The sequence below is a fragment of the Nicotiana attenuata genome, unplaced genomic scaffold (genome assembly GCF_001879085.1).
Source record: "Nicotiana attenuata strain UT unplaced genomic scaffold, NIATTr2, whole genome shotgun sequence".
NCBI classification, from domain to species: Eukaryota; Viridiplantae; Streptophyta; class Magnoliopsida; order Solanales; family Solanaceae; genus Nicotiana; species Nicotiana attenuata.
The window spans coordinates 452,796-477,813 of record NW_017670563.1 but is presented as its reverse complement, the minus strand read 5'-3'; the positions used below and the strand labels follow the sequence as shown (position 1 = coordinate 477,813).

General features: G+C 40.5%; 1 protein-coding gene across 1 annotated transcript; it reads right to left on the bottom strand.

Moving 5' to 3' along the window:
• Nucleotides 1-1,501: 1,501 nt before the first annotated feature.
• Nucleotides 1,502-6,618, bottom strand: LOC109241004 (keratin, type II cytoskeletal 2 epidermal-like). Its single transcript, XM_019407712.1, has 7 exons — nt 6,590-6,618; nt 5,620-5,720; nt 5,474-5,528; nt 4,643-4,727; nt 2,619-2,701; nt 1,678-1,832; nt 1,502-1,572 (listed from the first exon to the last, which is right to left on the bottom strand). Exons 1-7 carry the CDS (start codon nt 6,616-6,618, stop codon nt 1,502-1,504), a joined length of 579 nt encoding a protein of 192 aa, XP_019263257.1.
• Between the last annotated feature and the right edge of the window lie 18,400 nt (nt 6,619-25,018).

Here is a 25,018-nt window from a genome sequence, read left to right as displayed (position 1 = left end):
AAGATCCCCATTCATAAATCAGGACACTAAATAACAAAACAAAAAATTGCCTTTCCTTTTTAATCAGAATGTTATATTTTCTATCTTAATTCAGAATTTTTAAAGAAAAACATACTTACACACTTAGTTCATGCAATTAGTAACTACTATTGAAAAATGGGCCCCGAAAATTAGGAGCCTAAGCACTTGCCTTAGTGGCTTGCGCCTTAGAGCCGGCTCGGTTAACTAGGAGTACTTGTTATGTTGGACTTAACTCTAGCCTCATTCCGTTTCATTTTATTTGTTGGTATTTAATTGGACGCATAATTAATACTCCATGTTAGTTGGACTACTAAAATATCTTACTGATCGAGGAAGATCATCATATTGATATGAAAATTTTGTTTGATTGGAAAAATATATAGTTAATGAAGTTGAGTTTAATAAGTTTGTCAAAGTTGCATATAGACAGAATGAACTAAACGTTTTGGGGAATCTAGATAAGGAGATTGATTGAGACTGAGAGTGTAACACAAACTGATGATCTAGCAAATGAAAAAAAAAACTATTAAAAAATTGCTATTTTCACCCCAATTTTAATACAAATACATATAAATGATACAACACGTCTAAAACTGAACCAGAGCAAGAAGCTCTTCTTGAATTTGATAAATCAAAATCCAACAACCAAAGCCAAATAATAAATGCCAACCCAATCCACACATTTCACAAAAACACTTCACTTAATACTAGAGAAGCAACAACCTTGTTTAGGAAATTCACATAAATTTTGAGGTTTAAACATGAATGTCCACTAGGTAGGGATGACAATGGGGCGGTGCGGGTGCGGGGCGGGGCGGGTTTAAACATATGCGGGGCGGTGCGGGTTTGTACATATGCGGGTGCGGGGCGGGACGGGTTAAACTAAAAAAAAATATTTTTCCGTGGGTGTGGTGCGGGTGCGGGTGCGGGTGTGAGTTTAAATACTCATTTTACACACAACTGAAAAGGAGTAAAAGATATTTAATTTTAACAAATCCAATCTCATACACTATAAATTAATATTCTTCCATTATGACAAAACCAATGAGGTCACTTGACGAATAATACAAATCTCTACCGTAACTATATGGAAACAGAGACTAAAAACTTGAACAAATAACAGAAAATGAGAAAATTACTCGATACTTCTTATTGAAATAAATCATGATGGTAAATTATTTATTCTCACTATGCATGTGTACATGCTGATCCCGCATTCATTGATCGCAAAAATAAAATAAGACAAATTGAAAAGGAAAAAAAAGTTGCGGGGCAGGTGGACGCGGGTGTGGTGCGGGGCGGGTGGATGCGGGTTAAAGAACTATGCGGGGCGGGGCAGGTTGAAATTTTGCGGGTTAAGAGAGAATTCGCCCCGCACCCGCCCTGCCTCGTACCGCTTGCCATCCCTACCACTAGGTGAGCAAAACTAGTTAGTGATAAAAATAATTCCCACGAACTAGAACATTTATCATAAGATAAATTAGTGTCCACCACCTGAGCCACTGCCACCACCTTCAACCAATCCTCCACCAGATCCAGTACCACCACTTCCTATATGGTCATAACATCCACCAATACCAGTTCCCATGCCCCCTAAACCGCCATCACCGGAGCCACCTGAGCCGCCGAGCAATCACCTTCCTAAATGGTCATTACTTCCACCACCAGAGCCATGACCACCACCACCATATAATCCTCCACCCTTTCCAGTACCACTACTTCCTAAATAGAGACAACTTCCACCGGCACCAACTCCCCCGCCATATAATTTGCCGCCACAGCCTCTAGAACCACCTGCCGCAAGCAACCGCCTACCAAACATGCACTACAAGAATTATGATCTTTAGCAACCACTATTTTATGAAAGGACATGAAACTGGTCGTTATAAGTATACTTCTAGCGGCCTGGAATTATTCTGGACATTAAAGTCAAGTTTGGATTCAACACTAGCGAGGGGAAAATATCTTGTCCTTAGAAGTATATCATCCCTTCGTTAAAAAATAATTTATAGTGTAATTAAAAAAGAAAAAAGGGCAGTCTTTTCCAAAATTTCCCCGTCCCAAACTCGCTCCCACTCCCATGTCCCCTCTCTAAGTAAAGTGAAACGACCCGGACTCTGCCTCTCGTCCCTGTGATTTTTCATTCTCTGCGCCTCTCTAGTGAATTAGTCTTAGGGTGCGTTCTCCTTCTCATAGTAAGTTTTGCCATCTTCATTAACTTTTCGATTGGTCTGATTTCGTGTAATACTTAGTGTCAGACCCAATTCTCTTATAGGCCGTGATGGCGTCCAGCGCCGCCGCTAAGCAAGCCAGCAGTAAACTAACCACATGATTTTAATTTTTAATGAATTTTCAAGTAATTAGATTTTCCTTAATTAAAAAATTTAAGAACAACAGCTTTAAATACATAGAACGAAAGCAGCTGAGTGCAAATGATAACTACAGTAATAATCTAAAAGCACAAGTCTACTAGTGTGTGCCAAGACCTGGTGTCACAAGTGTTTGAGCACTAATAGATTATACAAAACTCTAGCTACTGTTTGAAATAGAAATAGACAGAAATGAATGTATAGGAGAGACACTAGGTGTTGTGGAACGGATCAGGAAGCAACCCACCGCTAGGCCTGCGGAAAACGAGGATGCGCGCCGGCGTAATCGCCAGATGCACCTGCCTCAGATCCTACGCGGTCATGCAGAAGTGTAGCGTCAATATATTAACAACACGTACCCAGTAGGTATCAAGTCTAATCTCGAAGAAGTAGTGACGAGGGGTCGACTTCGACACTTACTATGGCTAATAATATGAATACAGAAATACTAAATAAACATGGGATATGTGAATAATAATGATAACTCATTAGCAAGCAGGAACAAGTAAGGCTTTCACAAATAAATAAATTCTAAGTAAATTCCTGTCATTAATACTTGTAACCTCACAAGCCACAAATAATATCAAGTATGATTAGGCCCCGAGTATTATTAAGCATGAGTTATACCGAGGCCGTACGCCCGATCCAGAATAACGTGTACACTGCCGAGGGACGTGCGACACGATCTATAGATGCATCTATTCTATTGCCGAGGCGTTCGGCCCGCTCCATAAGAATTTAGGATACTTTATAAGCATTTGACTTAACGTTCTCACAAGGCTAATACACAATGTATTTCAATTTTCATTAATGGTCAAGTAACCCGCCAAAAACTCAAGTAAGTGAAATTCGGTCTTTTACAACTTTTTTATCAAGTTTTGATATAATTTAGGCACTTTAATTAACAAGTAGGTGCAAACATTACAAGTAATTCATGATTTGGGTCCTAAACTACCCGGACATAAGCATAAATAGTAGTTACGCACGGACTCTTGTCACCTCATACGTACGTAGCCCCACAACTAAAACAATTATCAAATTAAATCACCTATTAGGTATTTTCCTCTTACAAGATTAAGCAAGAGACTTACCTCGTCTCAAAGCTCACTTTCCGGCCTCAAATTCACTCTAAAGCCTCAGCTCGGTGCCAAACAATCCGAAACTAGTAAAATATTGTATAAATCAATAAATATATGTACAAAAGTTCATATTCTAACCATTAAATTGATTACCCAACCCCAATTGAAGGATTTCTACAATTCACCCCTAGGCCCACGTGCCCGGATTCCGAAAATTTTGAATAAAGTTGTTATCCATAACCTCACGAACTCAAATATATAATTTTTACTAAATTCCATAACTATTTTCGTGGTTAAATCCCATTTTTATCAAAACCTAGGTTTTTCATCTAAACCCATGATTTCACAAATTTTACATGTTAAATCTACCCATAATTTATGTATTTATCTCACATTGTATAGAAATTACTTGCCTCAAAAAGGTAGGTGAAAACCCCTCTCTAAGACCTCCAAAAATCGCCAAAGGAATGAAATAAATGAACCCAAAATGCTTAAGTCCCGACTTAAGTGAAGGTTTCTGCCTCCAAGACTTTCGCATCTGCGGTCATTGGGCCGCATTTGCGGTATCGCTTATGCGGAATTTCCTAGGCCCAGTGCTGGCCGCTTCTGTAAAGCGCATGCTGCTCCTGCGGCTTAGGCCGCTTATGTGGTTTTCTCCATCGCACCTGCTCGTGCGTAGGTGCGCACACTCACCCGCATCTGCGGTTCCTGGGCTGCTCTTGCTGGGCCGTTTCTGCGGCTGTTGGTTCGCTTCTGTGAGCTCGCATCCGCAGCTAGCCCTCCACAGGTGCGATTACACCCAAAGTCTGGTGCTTCAGCTGCTGCTCCTAAGTCCAAACTTGGTCCGTCCCTAGTCTGATTATCACCCGAGATGCCCTTCCCCCCTCCCCCCCCCCCCCCAAAAAAAAACATACCAATAAGAAACACATATGGGGAGTCTCATTTAGGGGAACGGGGTTCTAGAAAGCAAAACGATCAGTCGGGTCGCTACATTCTCCACCTTTAAAACAAACGTTCGTCCTCGAAGGGGTCTAGAATCATACTTGGGTTACTGAATAAGTGTGGATATATGCTTTGCATGTCCTCCTCGGCTTCCAAAGTCGCCTCCTCGACTTGTTGGCCTCTCCACTGAACCTCTACTGCAGAAATCTTCTTGGACCTCAATTGGCAAACCTGCCTATTAACAATGGCAACTGGCTCCTTCTCATAATCCAGGCTCTCATCTAACTGAATTGTGCTGAAATCTAACACATGTGACCTGTTGGCATGATTCCTCCGGAGCATAGACACGTGAAAAATCGGATGAGCTCCCGATAGACTGGGAGGCAAAGCAAGCTCATAAGCAACCTCCCCAAGTTGTCTCAACACCTCAAATGGACCTATAAACTTTGGGCTCACCTTGCCCTTCTTCCCGAACCTCATGATTCCTTCATTGGCGAGACATTCAAGATAACCTTCTCGCCCACCATAAATGATAAATCACGCACCCTCTGATCTGCGTAACTCTTCTGTCTGGACTGTGTTGTGCGAAGTTGCTCCTACATCAACTTTACCTTTTCCAAGGCATCCTTCACCAAATCGGTACCATATAACTTAGCCTCGCAGGGCTCAAACCATCCGATGGGAGAACGACATCGCCGACCATATAAAGCCTCAAATGGCGATGCTGGACTGATAACTGTTGTTGTAAACAAACTTGGCTAGAGGCAAGAATCGATCCTATTGTCCTCCAAAGTCAATCACACATGCCGTGAGCATATCCTCCAAGATCTGAACTGTCTACTCCGACTGTCCGTCGGTCTGTGGATAAAAAGTTGTGCTGAGCTCTACCCGGGTACCCAACTCACCCTATACTGCTCTCTAGAAATGCGAAGTAAACTGAGGGTTTCTATCAGATATGATGGAGACAGGCACACCATGCAACCGAACAACCTCTTGAATATAAATCTGGGCTAACAAGAATACATAGTCACAACCGGAATGAAGTGTGCCGACTTGGTCAACCTGTCAACAATGATCCAAGCCGCATCAAACTTCTGCAAGGTCCACGGCAACCCAACTACAAAGTCCATAGTAATGCGCTCCCATTTCCACTCAGGTATGGTCATCGGCTGGAGTAGGCCACCTGACCTCTAGTGCTCATATTTGACCTGCTTGCAATTTAGACATCTCGCCACATACTTGACTAGGTCTTTCTTCATCTGCCGCCAATAATAATGCTGCCTCAGGCCGCGATAAATCTTCGTAGCACCTGGATGCATGGAATACCGAGAGCTATGTGCCTCCACTAGATCTTCTCCCTTAAGCCATCAACATTAGGAACACATAGGCGACCCTGGAGTCGTAGAACACCATCCTTCTCGATAGTAACCTCCCTAGCACCACCCCGTAGTACCATCATTTTGAGAACCAACAAGTGCGGATCATCAAACAAGCGAGCCTTGATCTGCTCAAATAGTGAAGACTGGGTATTGACGCATGCAAGAACTCGGCTGGGCTATGAAATATCCAACCTCACAAGTCTGTTATCCAAGGACTGAATGTCCAAAGCTAGTGGCTCTCCTCTGCTGCAATAAATGCAAAACTACCCAAGCTCTCCGCCTTTCTGCTCAAGGCATCCACAACTACATCCGCCTTGCCCGGATGGTAAAGGATGGTAATATCATAATCCTTCAGTAACTCAAGCCACCTGCACTGCCTCAAATTGAGATCCCTCTGCTTGAACAAATGCTGCAAGCTGCGATGATCTATGTAAACCTCAAAGGACACTGCATGAAGATAATGCCTCTAGATCTTAAGAGCATGAACAATCACATCCAACTCCAAATCATGTATAGGGTAATTCTTCTCATGGGGCTTCAGTTGACGTGAAGCATATGCACCTCCTGCATCAATACACAACCCAAACCAACGCATGAAGCATCGCAATACGCAGTATACATCCCTGAACCGGAAGGCAATACTAACACCGGTACTGAGGCCAATGCGGTCTTGAGCTTCAGAAAGCTCGCCTTACAATTATCGGACCATCGGAACAAAGCACCCTTCTGGTTTAATCTAGTCAAAGGTGCTACAATAGATGAGAAGCCCTCCACAAATCGACGATAATAACCTGCTAACCCCAAGAAGCTCTTGATCTCAGTCGCCATAGTAAGCCGAGGCCAACTTTGAACTGCCTCGATCTTCTTGGGATCTACCTTAATACCCGCTCCTGATACAACATGCCATAAGATTGTCACGGAATCTAGCCAAAACTCACACTTGGAGAACGTAGCATATAGCTTCTGTTCTCGCAAGGTTCGAAGTACCACTCTCAAATGTTGCTCGTGCTCCTCCATGTTGCACGAGTAGATCAAAATGTCATCAATGAAGACAATAACAAACGAATCAATATATGGCTTGAACACCCTGTTTATCAAATCCATAAATGCCACTGGGGCGTTAGTCAAACCGAAGGATATCACTAGAAACTCATAATGGCCATATCTAGTCTGGAAAGCAGTTTTCAAAACATCTGAATCCTGAATCTTCAACTGATGGTACCCCGATCTCAAATCTTCCTTCAACTCCTTTAACTCTTTTGGATCCATGCGATACAGTGGAATAGAGATAGGCTGGGTACGTGGAGCCAAATCAATATAAAAATCGATATCGCAATCTGGTGGCATGCTTGGAAGATCATAAGGAAACACATTGGAGAACTCCCGGACTACGGGCACTGAATTAATCACTACAGTCTATGCAGTAGTATCTCGAACATAGGCTAGATAAGACAAATAACCCTTCTCGACCATGTGTCAAGCCTTTATGAAAGAGATGATCTCACTAGGTGCACTGACAGACGAACCCTTCCACTCCAATCTAAGCAACTCTGGCATCGCCAAGCTAACAATCTTGGCATGGAGACAACCAGTCCATGCCCAGGATGATCTCAAAGCGGTAATATCAAGCAACAGAAGATCCGCTCTAGTCTCATAACCACAAAATGTAACAACACAGGACTGGTATATTCGATCCAACACAACAGAATCACCCACATGACTGGACACATAAACAGGAGCACCCAAGGACTCACTGGGAACACCCAGGAAATGAGAAAACAGAGTTGAGACATATGAATAATAGATTTTGGATCAAATAGTACTGAAGCATCCCTGCCGCAGACAGAAATAATACCTGTGATCACGGCATCTGAGGCCACTGCATCTAGTCTATCTGGAAAAGAAGAGAACCTAGCTGGAGCGCCACCTGACTGGCCTCCACCTCTAAGACGGCCCCTACCCACCTGCCCTCCGCCTCTGGGCGGCCGGACGACTGGTGGGGCAGCTGGTGCTGTAATCATAGGTTGCTGACCCTTCTGCACTGCCTTGCCCCGAAGCCTGGGGCAGAACCTCCGTACATGACTGAGATCCCCGCACCCGAAACACCTCTCGGTACGGTGGACTGCTGACCTGAAGCCTGACCCTGATGGCCTAAATACCCACTGGAAGAACCCTGAATAGCTGGTGTGCGGTAAGAACTCTATGGCATAGCGCTGAAATAGAATTGCACTGGAGCACCCTAAGGAGGCGGCGGTGCTGGATTCGTGGGCCTGCTAGATTGACCTTTCACGAACTGATCTCTACCCCTAGTCGGGGTACCTCTGAACTCCCTAGAATACCAAAACTACTTATCCCTTGTAGCCTTCTCTCGGCTACGCTGACGTACACCCTCGATCCTCCGAGCTATCTCCATAACTAGCTCGTAAGAAGTCTCGATCTCAACCTCTCAGGCCATAGTGGCCTGGATGCCAGTGTGCAAACTTTCAACAAACCTCCGCACTCTCTCTGCGTCAGTAGGAAGTATCATAAGTGCATGGCGAGATAACTCAGAGAAGCTTGCCTCATAGTCGGTCACTGACATCTGACCCTACTTGAGCTGCTCGAACTGAAACCGCAACTCTTCCCTTTGAGAGGGTGGAATATACCTATCCAGAAAGATACGGGTGAACCTGTCCCAAGTCATGGGAGGAGAATCTGCTGTTCTGCCAAGAAGATAGGACTGCCACCATCTACGGGCCCTGCCCTCTAGCTGGAAAATAGCAAAGTCCACCCACGGGACTCTAATATCCTTATATTGTGCAGTCTGTCCCTGCACCGATCAATGAAGTACTGGGGATCCTTATGTCTCTCACCTCTAAAGACATGAGGATGTAACCTGGTCCATCTGTCCAATAGCTTCTGCGGCTCGCCGGTCGCAGCTGGTCTGGGCTTAGGGATGACTGCTGCAACTGGCTGAGCTCCGCCCACGGGTAGTGCGTCCGGGGTCTGATATACGGCACCTGCATGCCCAAGAGCGTAAGCGGTAGGGGTTTGTGCTCCCCCTCCCATCTGTGATGTGGCCGGGTCTACTGGAAATAAATCGGCCCGAGTCATAGTTTTCATGAACCGTAGCATACGGCCCATGACCTCCTGGAATCCCGGTGCTGACATGAACTTTACCGGGGCTGGATCTACTATAGGCACCTTGCTCTGCTGCTGATGGCATAGCCGGAGCAACTCCGGGGCGTCCTCACCTTTACCACGGGCAGGAGCCCTCCCTCGGCCTCTAGCAATAGGGGGAGCAGCTCCTCCGTGATCCAGAATATCAGCCGTGTGCGTTATCACCATTTGTGAGAGAATAAGAGAAAGATACTTAGTACCACATCAGCTGCACGTTAGGAGATGAAGAAAGAGTGGTTTTCTAACACCCTATAGCCTCTCGAAGATAATTACGAACGTCTACACACCGATCCGCAAGACTCTATTAGGCCTACTCATAACTTGTGAGACCTACGTGAACCTAGTGCTCTGATACCATATTGTCATGACCCAATTCTCTTCTACGCCGTGATCGCGCCCAGCGACACTGCTAGGCAAGCCAACAGTAAACTAACCACGTGATTTCCCTTTTTAATAAATTTTCAAGTAATTAGATTTTTCTTAATTTAAAGAATTAAGAACAATAAGTTTAAATGCATAGGATGAAAGCAGCTGAGTGCAAAGCATAACCACAGTAATAATCCAAAACCACAAGTCTACTAGGGTGTGCCAAGAACTGGTGTCACAAGTATATGAGCACTAATAGATTATACAAAATTTTAGCTACTATCTGAAATAGAAATAGACATAAATGAATGTAAAGGAAAGACACTAGGTTCTGTGGAATGGCTCAGGAAGCAGCTCGCCACTAGGCCTTCGGTTAACGAGGATGCGCACATGTGTGATCGCCATATGCACCTGCCTCAGATCCTGCACGGTTAGTGTAGAAGTAGCGTGAGTACATAATCGACATGTACCCAGTAACTATCAAGTCTAACCTCGAATAAGTAGTGTGAGTGGTCGACTTCGACACATACTATGGGCTAATAATATGAATACAGAAATTCTAAATGAACATTGTTTATATGAATAATAATGATAACTCATTAGCAAGTAGGAACAACTAATTCTTTCACAAATAAATAAATTCCAAGTAAATTTATGTCATGAATACTTGTAACCTCACAAGCCACAAATAATATCAAGTATGATTAGACCTCAAGTATTATTAATCACGAATTATGTCGAGGTCGTATGCCTGATCCAGAATAACATGTACACTGCCGAGGGACGTGCGACACGATCCATAGATGCATCTATTCTACTGCCGAGGCGTTCGGCCCCCTCCACAAGAATTTAAGATACTTTATAAGCATTTGACTTAACGTTCTCACAAGGCTAATACACAATGTAATTCATTTTCCATTAATGGTCAAGTAACCCGCCAAAAACTCAAGTAAGTGAAATTCGGTCTTTTACAATTTCTTTATCAAGTTCTAATATAATTTAGGCACTATAATTAACAAGTAGGTGCAAACATTACAAGTGATTCATGATTTAGGTCCTAAACTACCCGGACATAAGCATAAATAGTAGCTACGTATGGACTCTCGTCACCTCGTGCGTACGTAGCACCCACAATTAGAAACGATTGTTAAATATCACCTATTGGGTAAATTCCCTCTTACAAGGTTAGGAAAGAGACTTACCTCATCTCAAAGCTCACTTTTGTGGCCTCATATTCACTCTAAAGCCTCAACTCGATGCCGAACAATCTGAAACTAGTAAAATATTGTATAAATCGATAAATACATGTTCAAAAGTTCATATTCTAACCATTAAATTGATTACCCAACCCCAATTAAAGGATTCCTAAAATTTACCCCAGGCCCACACGCCCGGATTCCTGAAAGTTTCGAAGAAAGTTGTTACAATAACCTCACGAGCTCAAATGTATAATTTTCACTAAATTCCATAACCATTTTCGTGGTTAAATCTCATTTTTATCAAAACCTAGGTTTTTCATCTAAACCCATGATTTTACAAATTTTACATGTTAAATCTACCGATAATCTATGTATTTAACTCACATTTTATAGAAATTACTTATCTCAAAGTGTTAGGTAAAACACCTCTCTAAGAGCTCCAAAAATCGCCCAAGGAATGCAATAAATAAACCCGAAAAGCTTAAGTCCCGACTTAAATGAAGGTTTCTGCCTCCAGGACTTTCACATATGCGGTCACTGGGTTGCATTTCCGGTACCGCTTCTGCGGCACTAGGCCCGCTTCTGTGAAATTCCCCAGGCCTATCGCTAGCTGCTTCTGCGGACGGGGTCCCGCTTCTGCGGATCACGTGCCGCTCTTGCGGATTAGGCCGCTTATGTGGTTTCCTCCACTGCACCTACGCGTTCGCAGGTGCGCACACTCACGCGCATCTGCGGTTCCTGGGCTGCTCTTGCTGGGCCACTTCTACGGCTACTGGCTTGCTTCTGCAAGCTCGCACCTGTGGCTAGCCTTCCGCAGGTGCGGTTACACTAGAAACCTGGTGCTTCAGCTGTTGCTCCTAAGTCCAAACTTGGTCCGTCGCCTAGTACGATTAACACTCGAGGCCGCCAGGGCACGCCCAAACATACCAACAAGTTTGAAATCATAAAACAAACTCGCTCGAACCCTCGGAACACGTAAAACAACATCAAAACTAAGAATCAGACCCCAAACCAAATTGAATCAACTTATGAACTTCAAGTTCTTCCAACTTACTCCGAACGACCCGAAATATACTTAAACTACTCGGGATGATTCAAATTTTTGTGTGCAAGTCTTAAATCACCATATGAACTATTCCAGGCTTGAAATCCCAAACGGACCTCGATAACATCGAATCCTACTTCAAACCAAATTTAAAGAACTCTAAAATCTTTAATGTGCCAACTTTCACTATTAAGCGTCGAAACTTTCTCGGGTCATCCAAAACCTGATCCGAACATATGTCCAAGTGTAAAATCATCATACGAACCTATTGGAATCGTCAAATCCCCATTCCGAGGTCATTTACTCAAAATATTGACCAAAGTCAAACTTAGCCTCTTAAAGCCCAACTAAGGAACCAAGTGTTTCGATTTCAACCCGAACCTTTTCTCCCGAACTAACCATCCCCACAAAGTATAAAACAATAAAAGCACATACGAGGAGTCTCGTTTAGGAGTTCAAAAAAGCAAAACAACTGGTCGGGTCGTTACAGTTACAGTTCTACCTAAAGAATTTTATGATCGTACAAAATCAAACATTGAAAATGTTAGATGTAGTCTACAACTAACACTCCTTTTACTTTTATTCCACCAAACTAAATGGTTAATAAACGAAAGGTTTTGTCATCTTTTGAATTTTTATATATAAGAACAGTGCCTTCTCTTCATTTGAATGACATTATATGCTTTTAGTTTTTCGACTTGGTTGAAAAATTAATCTTAATTTTTGAAGTGTCGTAATTATGTAACTGAAGGAGAGGTGCATATATGTAAAATGGGATTATGGGAGGGTGTTGTAGTTTATCCCAACACTTTTGGGAAAACAAGCAGAACCTCTTTTTGGGGGCTGAACTTGTATTGTTTCCTCTCTTAATTTACTTGTGATTAGCTGCGATGCCATTCAGATGCCATTCATTAGCTGCGATGAGTATTTAGTGTTTGTGCATTTAGGGATGACAATTGACTATTCTGAGGTGTTCTAGGGGTTTAAGCAATCAAAAGTATTGAGGGTGTTATGCACTCAAAACCTAAGCTGGTATATAGTAAAAGTTGTCAGCAAAGTATAATGCTATTATTTATTATATTTCTTTACGTAAGTAAAGTGGTTAATTTTTGAATTTGAGTTCCTTCTTTGTATTTTGGTCCTCCTCTACAATAGATCTTCTACGGTTCTCTGCTTGTTAAAGATAAAAGGCTTGGATATAATGAAATATGTTATTCGTCCAATTTACAACATGCTAAATAGAGACACCAATAAATTTGACCAGTAAATTTTTTTTGTTAATAGAAGTAGTTGTAACCAGGCTGCAATTTCAATTTCATCTCTCATTTGATTTGTGGAAAGAGGTGACAAAAAGCTTCAGCTTGAGTAGAAAATGATTACTAATTCTGTAGGTTTGATACAACTGTTTCCCAAGTAAGAGCCCTACAGTAGAAGTTCTCTTTCACATGCTAAGTAGTAGCAACCTTATAATCGATATGTTATACATTTGGTTATGTAAACAAAATGAGCTAGGAGAATCTTTCTTACTAAACTAGCTTGAACTTATTATTTTTACAGGTCAAATTTGAAATTTAATAAATCTTCCCTTGAAGATAGTGCGTCAGAGCAAGTTGAAGCGGTTGAAATGTTAAAGAACAAGTTGAAGCCAAAGAGGAACTTACCTTGTTTTTCTAGGGGTTGTTTGAAGATGTTGCCATTTGTGCACCCTACAATTCTTCTCTTCCTTTTTAGGAGTTGTAAAAATAGTGTTGTGCAATTTGGATAATTGGTTATGTGATTTTAGTTCTTTGTAATTTACAATGATATTTATTATAATTAGTGAGTATTTTGTATGTGTGAAAACATACAAAATTATGAGAGTTTATTATTTTCTATATACACGTGAAAACATATGCAATAATGATACTGTTTGGGAATTACCAAAAAATAATATTAAACTCTCATATCAACGAAGGGAAACTTGGCCGCTAAAAGTGTTATTTGTGAAAATGTCATACAATTAGCGAAAGGCAAACTGGCCGTTAAAAGGGAGTTACAACGACCGGATATCTTGCTGCCGCTAAAAGATCTTTAACGACCGGGATGGAATCCATTCATTAACTTTTAACGTTAACGCTTTTAACGACCGATGACGACAAATTTTTCTCCGGTCGTTATCGACTTATAGCGACTGGATATAGACTTTGAACGACCGAATTTCCTCTCGCTAAAGACCATTTTTCTTGTAGTGGTGTCAGTAGATGTAACGACCCGACCGGTCGTTTTGCTTTCTATATCCCTGTTCCCCTAATTAATACACCTCATATGCGCTTCTAGTGTTTTATGACTTGTGAGAATAGTTAGTTCGGGTTTGGAAGGGTTCAGGTTGAAATCGGAACACTTAGTTCCTTAATAGTAGCCTATAATGGTTAAGTTTGACTTGAATCAACGTTTTGAGTAAACAACCTCAAAATCGGGATTTGATGGTCCCAATAGGTTCTTATGATAATTTTGGACTTGGAAGTGTGTTCGGATCGGGTTTCGGATGACCCGGGAGAATTTGGGCGCTTAATATTGAAAGTTAGCGCATTGAAGGTTTTCCAAGTTCTTTAAGTTTGGTTTGGAGTAGACTTTGGTGTTATCGAGGTCTGTTTGGGATTCCGAGCCTGGGAATAGTTCCGTATGGTGATTTAAGACTTTCACGCAAATTTTGGCATCATTTCGAGTTGATTTGATAGGAACCGAACGCGCATTCGATTCGTGATTCTAGATGTTATTTTGGTATTTTGATCGCGCGAGCTGGTATGTATTATGTTGTTGGATGTGTGAGTGAATTTGGATAGGGCCCCGGATGCAAGACGGATTGGAATCAGACTCGAAATTAGACTTGGGGGAAATTGCTGGTGCTTTTGATCTGGTGCGTTTGCAACTGCGTGGATTTGGCCGAAGGTGCGAGCTCGCAAAAATGAGCATGTGATCGCAAAAGTGGCCTAGGAGTGGGTGGCCAGTGGTCCGCAGATGCGAAGAAGTTCCGCATAAGCGGACACGCTTCTGTGATGAATGGGCCGCAGATGCGAAGGAAGGCCAGCCAGGCACGTCAGTTTTTTCGCAGAAGCGGATCCACAGAATTGAGAGCCCATCCGCAAAAGTGAAGAGGGGAGGCTTGGGCAAGGACCGCACATGCGGGGATTTTTCCGCAGAAGTGAAGCCGCAGGTGCGGCTATTTTGGTCGCAGGTGCAAAAATTGCTGGGGCAGTGAGGGCTTTTATTACGAGACTTAGACCTTTTTCAGCACATTTTTATTTAGTCTTGGGAGATTTTGAGAGCACTTTAGAGGGGTATTCTCATCAACTTTCTAAGGTAAGTAATTTCCACCCATTATCTAGTTAATTATGCGGATTTTAGGTAGATTAAACATGGGAAAATTGTGAAAACTTGGGGGATTTGTGAAAAACCTAGGGTTTTGATAAAAATGAGATTTGACCATAAAATTGGTTATGGAATTAAGTAAAAAACTTATATTTGAGTTCGTTAGGCTATGGGTAATATTTATCTTCGAAAATTTCCGGAATCCAGGCATGTAGGTCCCGGGGCAAATGCTAAGAATCTTCCAATTTGGGTTGAGTAATTACTCTAATAGCTAAATTAAGAACTTTTGAGTATATATTGATTACATTATATAATATTTGACTAGTTTCGGATTGTTCGACTTCGACCTGGGGCTTTTAGAGCGGATTAGTGGACCGGAAGTAAGCTTTGAAAGGTAAGTCTCCTGCCTAACCTTGTAAGAGGGAACTTATCACCTTATGTGTATCTTGTTGTGTATTACTTGTGTGGGGAGCTACGTACGCACGAGGTGAAGAGAGTCCGTGCGCAGCTATATTTCATGATATGTCCGGGTAGACTTAGATCCACATTATGCTTTTAATTGTACAATTGTGTTTATCATGCGTATTAACTGTCATGAATAGAGCTGAAACTAGGGATATTAAAGATACAATTATCGACTTGGCCTTCTTATTTTGGAAAATTGAGGAATACTTAATAATTATAAAAAATCCATGTCCTCTCGTGTCGCAAGTACTTCCGCAATATAGTAACACCACTCTTATGGAATCGAGTCGTTCGCCTCGGCAGTATAGTAACACCACTCTTATGGGATCGTGTTGTTCGCCTTGGCAGTATGAATGTAACTTTATTCTTATGGGATCAGGTTGTTCATGTAACGACCCGACTGGTCGTTTTGAGCTCTAGCACATCGTTCAGCAGTTTCAGGCCACGAACAGCTTCACTTCAGGTATTATGACGAGTACGCATAATCGGAATTGAGATTTAGGGAGTTCGGAGTTGAATTAGAAAGAGATATCTCATTTTGGAAGCTTAAAGTTGGAAGAATCTGACCAAGGGTTGATTTTGAGTAAACGATCTCGGAATCGGGACTTGAAGGTCTCAGCAGGTTTGTATGATGATTTGGACTTGGGCGTATGTTCCGATCGGGTTTTGGATGACCCGGGAGCGTTTCAGCGCCTATTGTGGAAGTTAGCATTTTGGATGAATTTCATAAAATTGGGTTGAAGTGCATTTTTATGATTATCGATGTCCGTTTGGGATGCCGAGTCTTAGGATAGCTCTGTATGGTGATTCTGGCATTGGGAGCGCGTCCGGAAGTGAATTTGGAGGTCCGTAGGTCATTTTGGAGTCATTTGGCTAAAGTTAGAAATTTGAAGGTTTTTGAGAAGTTTGACCGGGAGTGGAATTTTTGATATCGGGGTCGGATTCCGATTCCGAAAGTGTGAGTAGGTCCGTAATATCAAATGTCACTTGTGTCCAAAATTTGAGGTCAATCGGATGTGATTTGATAGGTTTCGGCATCGAATGAAGATGTTTGAAGTTCAAAAGTTCATTAAGGTCGAATTGGAGTGTGATTCATAGTTTTGGCGCTGTTGGATGTGATTTGAAGGCTCGACTAAGTTCCTAATGTGTTGGTATAATTGGTTGAGGTCCCGAGGGCCTCGAGTGGAATCCGAATGGTAAATGGATCGAGTTTGGACTTGAAAGAAGGGCTGTAGTAGCTGCATTCTGGTGTAACCGCACCTGCGAGGTTTTAGCCGTAGGTGCGGAGCCGCATAAGCGGCCAAGAAGGGCACAAGTGCGATTTTAGTGGGGAGGTACTGAGACCGCAGATGCGGTCATGTCGTCACAGATGCGAGACCGCACCTGCGAAAGAGAAGGCGCAGAAGCGGAGCGGGCAGCTGGGGTAATCTCCGCAGAAGTGGATCATTTGCCGCACCTGCAGAGCCGTAGAAGTGGTCAAGTGACCGCAGGTGCGAGGATCGCTTGGCAATTAGGTCTCTTTAAAGCGGGAATTTGGCCCATTTTCTTCAATTCTCTCTTGGTTGGACGATTTTTGGAGAGGTTCAAGTGGGGTATTTTCATCATCTTTGTTAAGGTAAGTTAATCCCACCTCTTGTTAGTTAAATACATGGTTTTAGTATGGATTCAAGCATGAAAATTAGTAGAAATTGAGGTTTTGATGGAAAAACCTAGAATCTTGTGTATTTGGATTTTTACCACGAATTTTGGATATGGAATTGAGAATGAATTATATATTTGAGTCCGTGATGTCATGGGCAAAGTTTATCTTCAAAAATATTCGAAATCCGGGCACGTGGGCCCGAGGGTGGTTTATTAATTTTTCAAACGGAGTGGGGAATTGTTGTAAATTGGATTATAATGAGTATTTGAGAATATATTAATGTGTTTGCATAATTATTGACTAGTTTTGGAGCATTGGGCATCAGTTTCAGTCGTCCGAAGGGCTTGGGAGCCGGTTATGGACCTTCGGAGCGAGGTAAGTCTCCTTTTTAACCTTGTAAGAGGGAATTAACTCCACAGGTGAGATAAATTAATATGTGCTATTAATTGTGGGGGCTACGTACGCGCGAGGGTGACGAGAGTCCGTACGTAGCTACAAGCTATGCCTATGTCCGGGTAGTCTAGGTTTATACCATGCCTTGTTGATATTACCATCAATTTATGTTTATTCTTTGCCTTGAGAAGAATTAAGATTTAGGTTGAGCAATAATTGTATTGAAAGAATTGAATTTTGAAGAATCTAAGATTTATAAGGTTTCATTTGAACTTCGAAATTTCGAAAAGAATTGAGGAATATTATAATAGCTTAAGAAATCTATAGGTAACCGCGTCGCATGTATGTTTCGCGAGCGGATTAATTTACTCAAAGTTTCAAGATGAATTTCCATTATTATTTAAAGAATCAAGAAAGAGGTATGACTTAAATGCTAAATTTATATTCGACCGCGTCGCAGGTATGATTCACGAGCGGGGTAATTTCCTAAATGTATATTTGACCGCGTCGCATGTATAATTCGCGAGCAGGGACCGCGTCTCATGAATGATTTGCGAGCGGGGAAATAGATGCATCTATGGTTCACGATGTTCGACCCTCGGCAGTACACAGTTTACTTTTATGTTGGATCGGTCCGTACACCCCGACATTTCCTATATATATATATATATATGATCTCTGGAAGGAAATGGCTACAGATCCGCTAGAATATTGTTGGATCTGAGAGACCGTAGTATTTTCTGGTTTTTCAGCTTGAGTGGCATCTTGTAGTAACCAGTTTTGTGGTAGAGAAACTTGGCTCCAAGAAATGGGTTTTGGTATTGATAGGTGAGATCTTTGTAGATCTGTTTTGAAAAGAACAATTTCTCCTTTATGGAGGGTTTTCATGGCTCTAGTGTTAAAGGCAGAACTCATGGCTTTGTACTGTATTCAATAAATAATTGCTACTGGTAAGGATCCAGTTTTGGTTTTGTAATTGGCTGTTTTAACATTAAGAGTTAAAGAATCTAAAATATTTCTATCTCTAAGAGACACCGTAAAATTAGGAAAACAATCAAAGTAAATTGGACCGCTACAAAGGCTGGTTTCTACCATTCCTAGGAGGGAATCATTGAAGTCTAAAAATCTAGAATCTCTAAGACAGAGGAGTAGAGATGTGTCTAGTCCTTCCCTGGACAGAGGTCTAGCTGCAATCTGTACTAAACCAAAATAGAGATAATTGTATTTTCGCCAATATTTTTCTATAGACTTTGGGTTTAAAGAACGAAAGTGTTTACCAACTCATTCAAATTGAGTTGATTCAAAGACTTTACGATTCTAGAGCTACCCATCCTGATGTAGCCTTAGAAGAGAGACTCAATGTTATGCAAAATAGCTATAATGCCAATAATATCTATGAATGGAACATAGATGGTTGTTCTGAATATAACATTCTAGCCAAATTACTACAAATGACTATGGTAGCCACTGCATACCGAACTTCTCATAACTGTTCTGACCAGCTTACTACCCATGTCTTAGGAGCAGGTTTCACAGGTCAACTTAAAGGATGATGGGATACCCATCTTGGCAAAGAAGATAAGAACCAAATTCTCTTAAGTGTCCGAGTTGATTCAACGGGAGAACCAATTCTTAAGGATGGCCTTACCATTCCTGATTCAACCAACACCCTGATTTATACCATTATCAAAACATTCATAGGTAGTCTAGGTATCTTTAGGAAAAGATCTTCAGAGATACTTAATAAACAATGTTGACACAAATCTTTAGGGAAAGTTAAATAATTTTCTTTAGGGATATAGAGTTCTAACTCTATATCCCTAAACACTTTCCCTAAAGATAAATGAGTTGACACAAATTCAACTACGCCATGAAATTTTTTTGTTTACCCCAAAAAAATGTTTGTGCTGATTTACCTACAGCCTTTTGGAATCGCAAGAGACACATTGTTAGGCTCCCTTACGAACCTGACTTTGACGAAAAAACAATCCCCACAAAAGCTTGTCCTATTCAAATGAATCACGAGCTAACCATTCATTGTCAAAATGAAATCAATGATCTTCTTGAAAAACCATCATCTCTCCAAGCAAATCCCGTTGGAGTTGTGCTGCCTTTTACGTCAATAAAAATTCTGAAATAGAACGAGGTGTCCCTCGATTAGTCATCAATTATAAACCTTTGAACAAAGCACTTCGCTGGATTAGAAACCCTATTCCAAACAAAAAGGATTTACTTCAAAGGCTTTATGCTGCAACTATCTTTTCAAAATTTGATCTAAAATCAGAATTTTGGCAAATTCAAATAGATCCCAAAGAAAGGTATAAAACTGCTTTTACGGTACCATTTGGACAATATGAATGGAATGTAATGGCATTTGGTTTAAAAAATGCTCCTTCCGAATTTCAAAGGATAACGAATGATATTTTTAATCCTTTTTCAAATTTTATTATTGTCTACATTGATGGTGTTTTAGTATTTTCTACTAGCATAGATCAACATTTTAAACATCTAAAGGTTTTCTTTAATGTTATCAAAGAAAATGAATTAGTTTTATCTAAAACTAAATATAATCTTTTTCAAACCAACATCCGATTTCTTGGGCACAATATTGAGCAGGGAACCATTGTCCCTATTCAACGATCCATACAATTTGCTGATAAATTTCCTGACCAAATTTTAGATAAGACTCAGCTTCAAAGATTTTTAGGATGTGTTAATTATGTATCTGATTTCATTCCAAGCCTTAGCAATTTGCTAAAACCTCTCCATGATAGGTTGAAAAAACCTCCACCTCTGTGGACTTCAGCCCACACCAATGTTATCAAAGAAATCAAGTTGAAAGTCAAAGACCTTCCTTGGTTATCTCTCCCTGATCCTTTTGCATTCAAAATAGTTCAGACTAATGCATCAGACATTGGTTATGGTGGCATTTTAAAGCAGAAAAAAGATGACAAGGAACAAATTATTGCATTTGTACAAAACATTGGAATAATTCCCAACAAAATTATCCTACAATTAAAAAAGAAATTTTAGCAATTGTTTTGTGCATTTCTAAATTTCAAGCTGATTTATTAAATCAAAATTTTTTGTTAAGAATTGATTGTAAAGCTGCGAAATCTGTTTTACAAAAAGATGTACAAAATCTTGCTTCTAAACATATATTTGCTAGATGGCAAGCTATTTTATCTATCTTTGATTTTGATATAGAGTATATCAAAGGGAGCTCAAACTGTATTCCAGATTTTCTTACCAGAGAATTTTTGCAGGGAAGATAAAATGCCAAGAAAAAAGAAAGCCGACATTTCGGATCCTCCAATACCTACTCTCCCTCCTCCAGAGAAACAAATTACTGAGACAATACCAAAACAATCTGATACAGATGTTGTTTCCACACAACAAACAATTTGAGTTGCCTCAAAGCAGCTCACAAAAAGCACAGCTGGACCAGACCAGCCCAAATATAGAAAGCCATCAGACTTCGCCATGAGCGGAGTCACCCAAATTCGTCTGATAGAAGATTCAGGACCAATCTCAATTTCCAATCCAAAAAAATGTTTGGACAGGAAGCAAATAATGTTTGTTAAGCCTCTAAAAGGCTCTTCTTGTATCCCCTTGGTATAAACTTTCCCTAAAGATATGTATCTTTAAGTATTTGTGTCAACACAAATACTTAAATAATTTTTGACTGGAAGTGTTTACCAACTCATTGTTTACCAACTCATGTATCCCCTTAGTATCTTCCGGCTCTGATACCAAGGGGACCGGAAGCGAAGCCCCTAATAGTTTAGGGGAAAAAGAAATAAATGTAAGGACAGGAAGCAAATAATAATATGATTGTTAAGCCTGCAAAAGATGTAGTTAGCTTGCAAATAAATAAATTTATGAGGCAGAGCCGACCATGTAAATGAAATGCGATAAAGTAAATTAGGCGGTATAACCGATCATAATGCAGAGTAATGTAAATGCAAACTTGTATAAGAGAAAAATAAATATAAACTTGATTGTTATTAAAACTGAAAAATTGATAATACAAGTTAAAAACCTATATTTGTAAACTAGAGAGAGAGAGCTCTAACCAATTCTAGAGAGGGAGAGAATTCTTTCTCAAGTGGTAGTGTAAGGTGTGTCTTACAAGTGATATGGAGGGCTATTTATAGCCAAAAAAGTAAAAATTACATAGTGTTTTCTAATGTCATTCATGATGTCATTACGAGTAAGTGTTTGCTGACGTCATGGATAATGTCAGCTGCGATATCATTGTGGTGTCATGCTGATGTAAGTTCTGATTAATTTTTCAGAACATTGAATCGAGGTCTTCTTCTTCTTCCTCTGATGATTTGTCAGACAAAGATGCTTGATTTTGTTGACCTGGAATTTGTGTCTTGAGGGTATCAAGAATTTGCTCCATTTGTTGAATAAAATCAAGCCTGCTGCTGGAACCGGCTAGTTGTGCACTTGCAATGGACTTTTGTTGTAAAAATAAAATTTGAACAACATCTGTTATAGCTAGATACTGCGGATGGGATAGAAACCACTTGTCTACCGCAGGTACGTATGCTTCAGATGAATCCCACATTTTATACCATTTGCAGTGTCCTTGGAAGGCTAACCATGGTAGTCCTTTTTGTCCTTCTGGCTTGTGGAAGGAAAACTTATGGGTGTACATCCATGGGATATGAAATCGGTGCAAAAATTTGAGGAGTATGGGTATTTGTTGTTCACTAGAAAACCTATGACAGAAATAATCATATCCTTCTCTTACTGGTGCTGGGAGTATTTCAGCTCGATGACCATATACAGGCCACCATTGATGTATAAACCACTGGGGGAAGTCAGAGGTTAATTGTTTGCTCCAGAAGATGAACCATGAATGCTTTCCAAGTTGGTTTTGGAAGGTGAAAGCATTCATCCATGCTATCTGGTAGTCATAGTAATTGTAAAATTGTGGGTCAAAAGGCTGAGAAAGTCCTTTGTATTTTCTGAATCTTTAGGGAAAGATACTTCTGAGATCCTCCAAAACCAAATATATGGATACATGTCTTCTTGTATGCAGTTCAGATCTCCAAAAGGCTGTAGGTAAATCAGCACAAAGTTCTTCCTGGATTTTGGTTTCTAAAATTTTTATCTTAGATTGGAGAGAAGAATTTTGAAGTTGCTGTCGTAACCTTTGGAAGGCTACTTCCTCTTTAAGAAAATTGATCTGTGCTTCTTTACTTTTTATGGTAGACAAGAACTTTGCCACTGGAGGTCTATAGAAAGGAAGAAAGGTTCTACCTCCTACGCGTTCGATTAGAATTCCTTGTTTTGTTACCATAAATGGTATGAGTTCTTCGATAAAGGGAGTTCCTAATATAACTGGATTAGTAATGTCTTTTACTAATAGGAAAGAACTTGAGGCTGACAATGGAGAATTTTCTAGGGAGGTTCTAACTTCAACATTGGAGAGTTTGAAGCTAATTCCTAATTTCCCGCCGTTAGCAGCTCTAAGACCTTCTTTGGTTTTTTCAAAGAATTTGGTTGGAATGAGCCCTTCTTGTATGCTGTTCAGATCTGCACCTGTATCAAATAAGGCAATGATATCCAAAGTGAAAGACTTATTGACAATTAGGATGACTCTCATATGCCATTTTCTTATGGAGATTCTGGAGAGGTGGTTGCAAAAAACTTCCTGTTCAACCGGTTTAACTTCAGTTGGTTTGGGCTCTTCAGGTTTGGTAGAGAACTGTTGGAGAAAAAGACGGTCTAATTCTTGTTTAGCCTTAATTTCTCGAATTTCTTCCTTAAGGAATGCTATCTCAGTTTGGAGATCTTGGATAGTTACTACCTTAGGTTTTTTGGAAGGGAATCTACAGAAGATATCAGTAATATTGTAAGTATTGGAAACTTGAGGATGATTGGTAAAGACATTAGAGGAAGATGTGGAAGGCTTATCTATTGTTCGTTTGAATTGCTCGAGATAATACTTCTTTTGCTCAGAATCTTGGAGATTGCTTATTATTTCAAGAAGAAGATCTTGTTCTTTGGAGAGAACATTAATTGCTGGTTCTTCTTGACTAGACTGGGATGAAGATGAATTTGTGTCATCATCTTCGAGTTGGTTGAATTGCTGTTCAAGTTCATCATCAGCAACATCAGAAGTGTCGCTATCTTCTAATAAAAGTTGTTCGATCTGGTTAAGAACAGACTCATCTAAATCAAGATTTCTAACTTTGTTAGACAACTTGCAGTATTTGGCTATATGGCCCGGTTTGTTGCATTTGAAACATTTGCCAGAATTTGGAGTTTGGAAGTTCGTTGATTTATTTTTACTAGGAAAAGTTTTGGATTTAGAAGAAAATGGTTTGGTCTTCCTGAACTTGGGTGCAGAAGACCTATATTTTGTAATCTCCATATCCTTGGTTGTTCGTCTCTTGTGAGGCTTTTTGCTACAAGGTGGTAATCCAAATTGTTCACAGAAACTACCTAGATCTCGGCGAGTCTGTGCTTTATCTTTGGCTAATTACCTCAATATCTTATCATGTCGACAGATTTTGAGAGCGACATGTTGAATGAGAATGATGTGTTGGCCATAGGTGATTTGCTCGTAAGGAATAATATCAAAAGAATGTTGATTTTGGAGTTCTTCTTTAACTAAATCCCTAAGAGACTTAGCTAGACCGTCGAGGAATTTTTCTTTCCAATATGGGAGATTTCCGTCAGGTTTTTCGTAGATTCGGGTAAGAAAGGAATCCTTATACCATCTGAAATTAGAAAGGGTTTTACACTTAAGGTTGTTAAGTATCTCAGAAGATCTTTCCCTAATGATACCTGGACTACCTATGAATGTTTTGATAATGGTATAAATCGGGGTGTTGGTTGAATCAGGAATGGTAAGGCCATCCTTAAGAATTGGTTCTCCCGTTGAATCAACTCGGACACTTAAGAGAATTTGGTTCTTATCTTCTTCGCTAAGATGGGTATCCCACCATCCTTTAAGTTGACATGTGAAACTTGCTACTAAGACATGGGTAGTAAGCTGGTTAGAACAGTTATGAGAAGTTCGGTATGCAGTGGCTACCATAGTCATTTGTTGTAATTTGGCTAGAATGTTATATTCAGAACAACCATATATGTTCCATTCATAGATATTATTGGCATTATAGTTGTTTTGCATAACATTGGGTCTCTCTTCTAAGGCTACATCAGGATGGGTAGCTCTAGAATAGTAAAGTCTTTGAGGCTGATGCCAGTTGAAGGATCCTGTTCTTACAGGGTTAATTTCTAGGGAGGGATTTTCATTAAATTGTTCTGACTGCGAATTGGTTTCTTGGTTAGAATCGGCTTCTCGGAGAACACTGACAGAAGACTCCTTAGTTGGAGTATCCTGAGCTATTAGTGTTTTCTCTATTTAGTATTCTACGCTGAAGGTCAGAGAACTGAGGATAGTCTTTAGCTTGGTGGATCCGAAGTACTGTAGCAAAAGTTCTAGGGATCTCATAAGGTTTAAACAAAGGGATTGAAGAAGTGGAGGTATCTGCTGGCTTAGAACTAGTAGATGCTGAAGTTGGTTTTGTAACTAAATATTCACCAAGGGATTATAAATATTTGTTTGTATAATTATTTTGTTCAAAA

Bases quoted from the DNA above. Each gene is read 5' to 3' on its own strand.
- LOC109241004 (XM_019407712.1), bottom strand. From the start codon at position 6,618: ATGGCGACTGAGATCAAGAGCTTCTTGGG. The intron at 5,721-6,589 runs GTTAGCAGGTTA...CCATGCATCCAG, and splicing joins GAGATCAAGAGCTTCTTGGG to GTGCTACGAAGATTTATCGC. The intron at 1,833-2,618 runs GTTCCACAACAC...CATGTTTGGTAG, and splicing joins GGTGGGTTGCTTCCTGATCC to GCGGTTGCTTGCGGCAGGTG.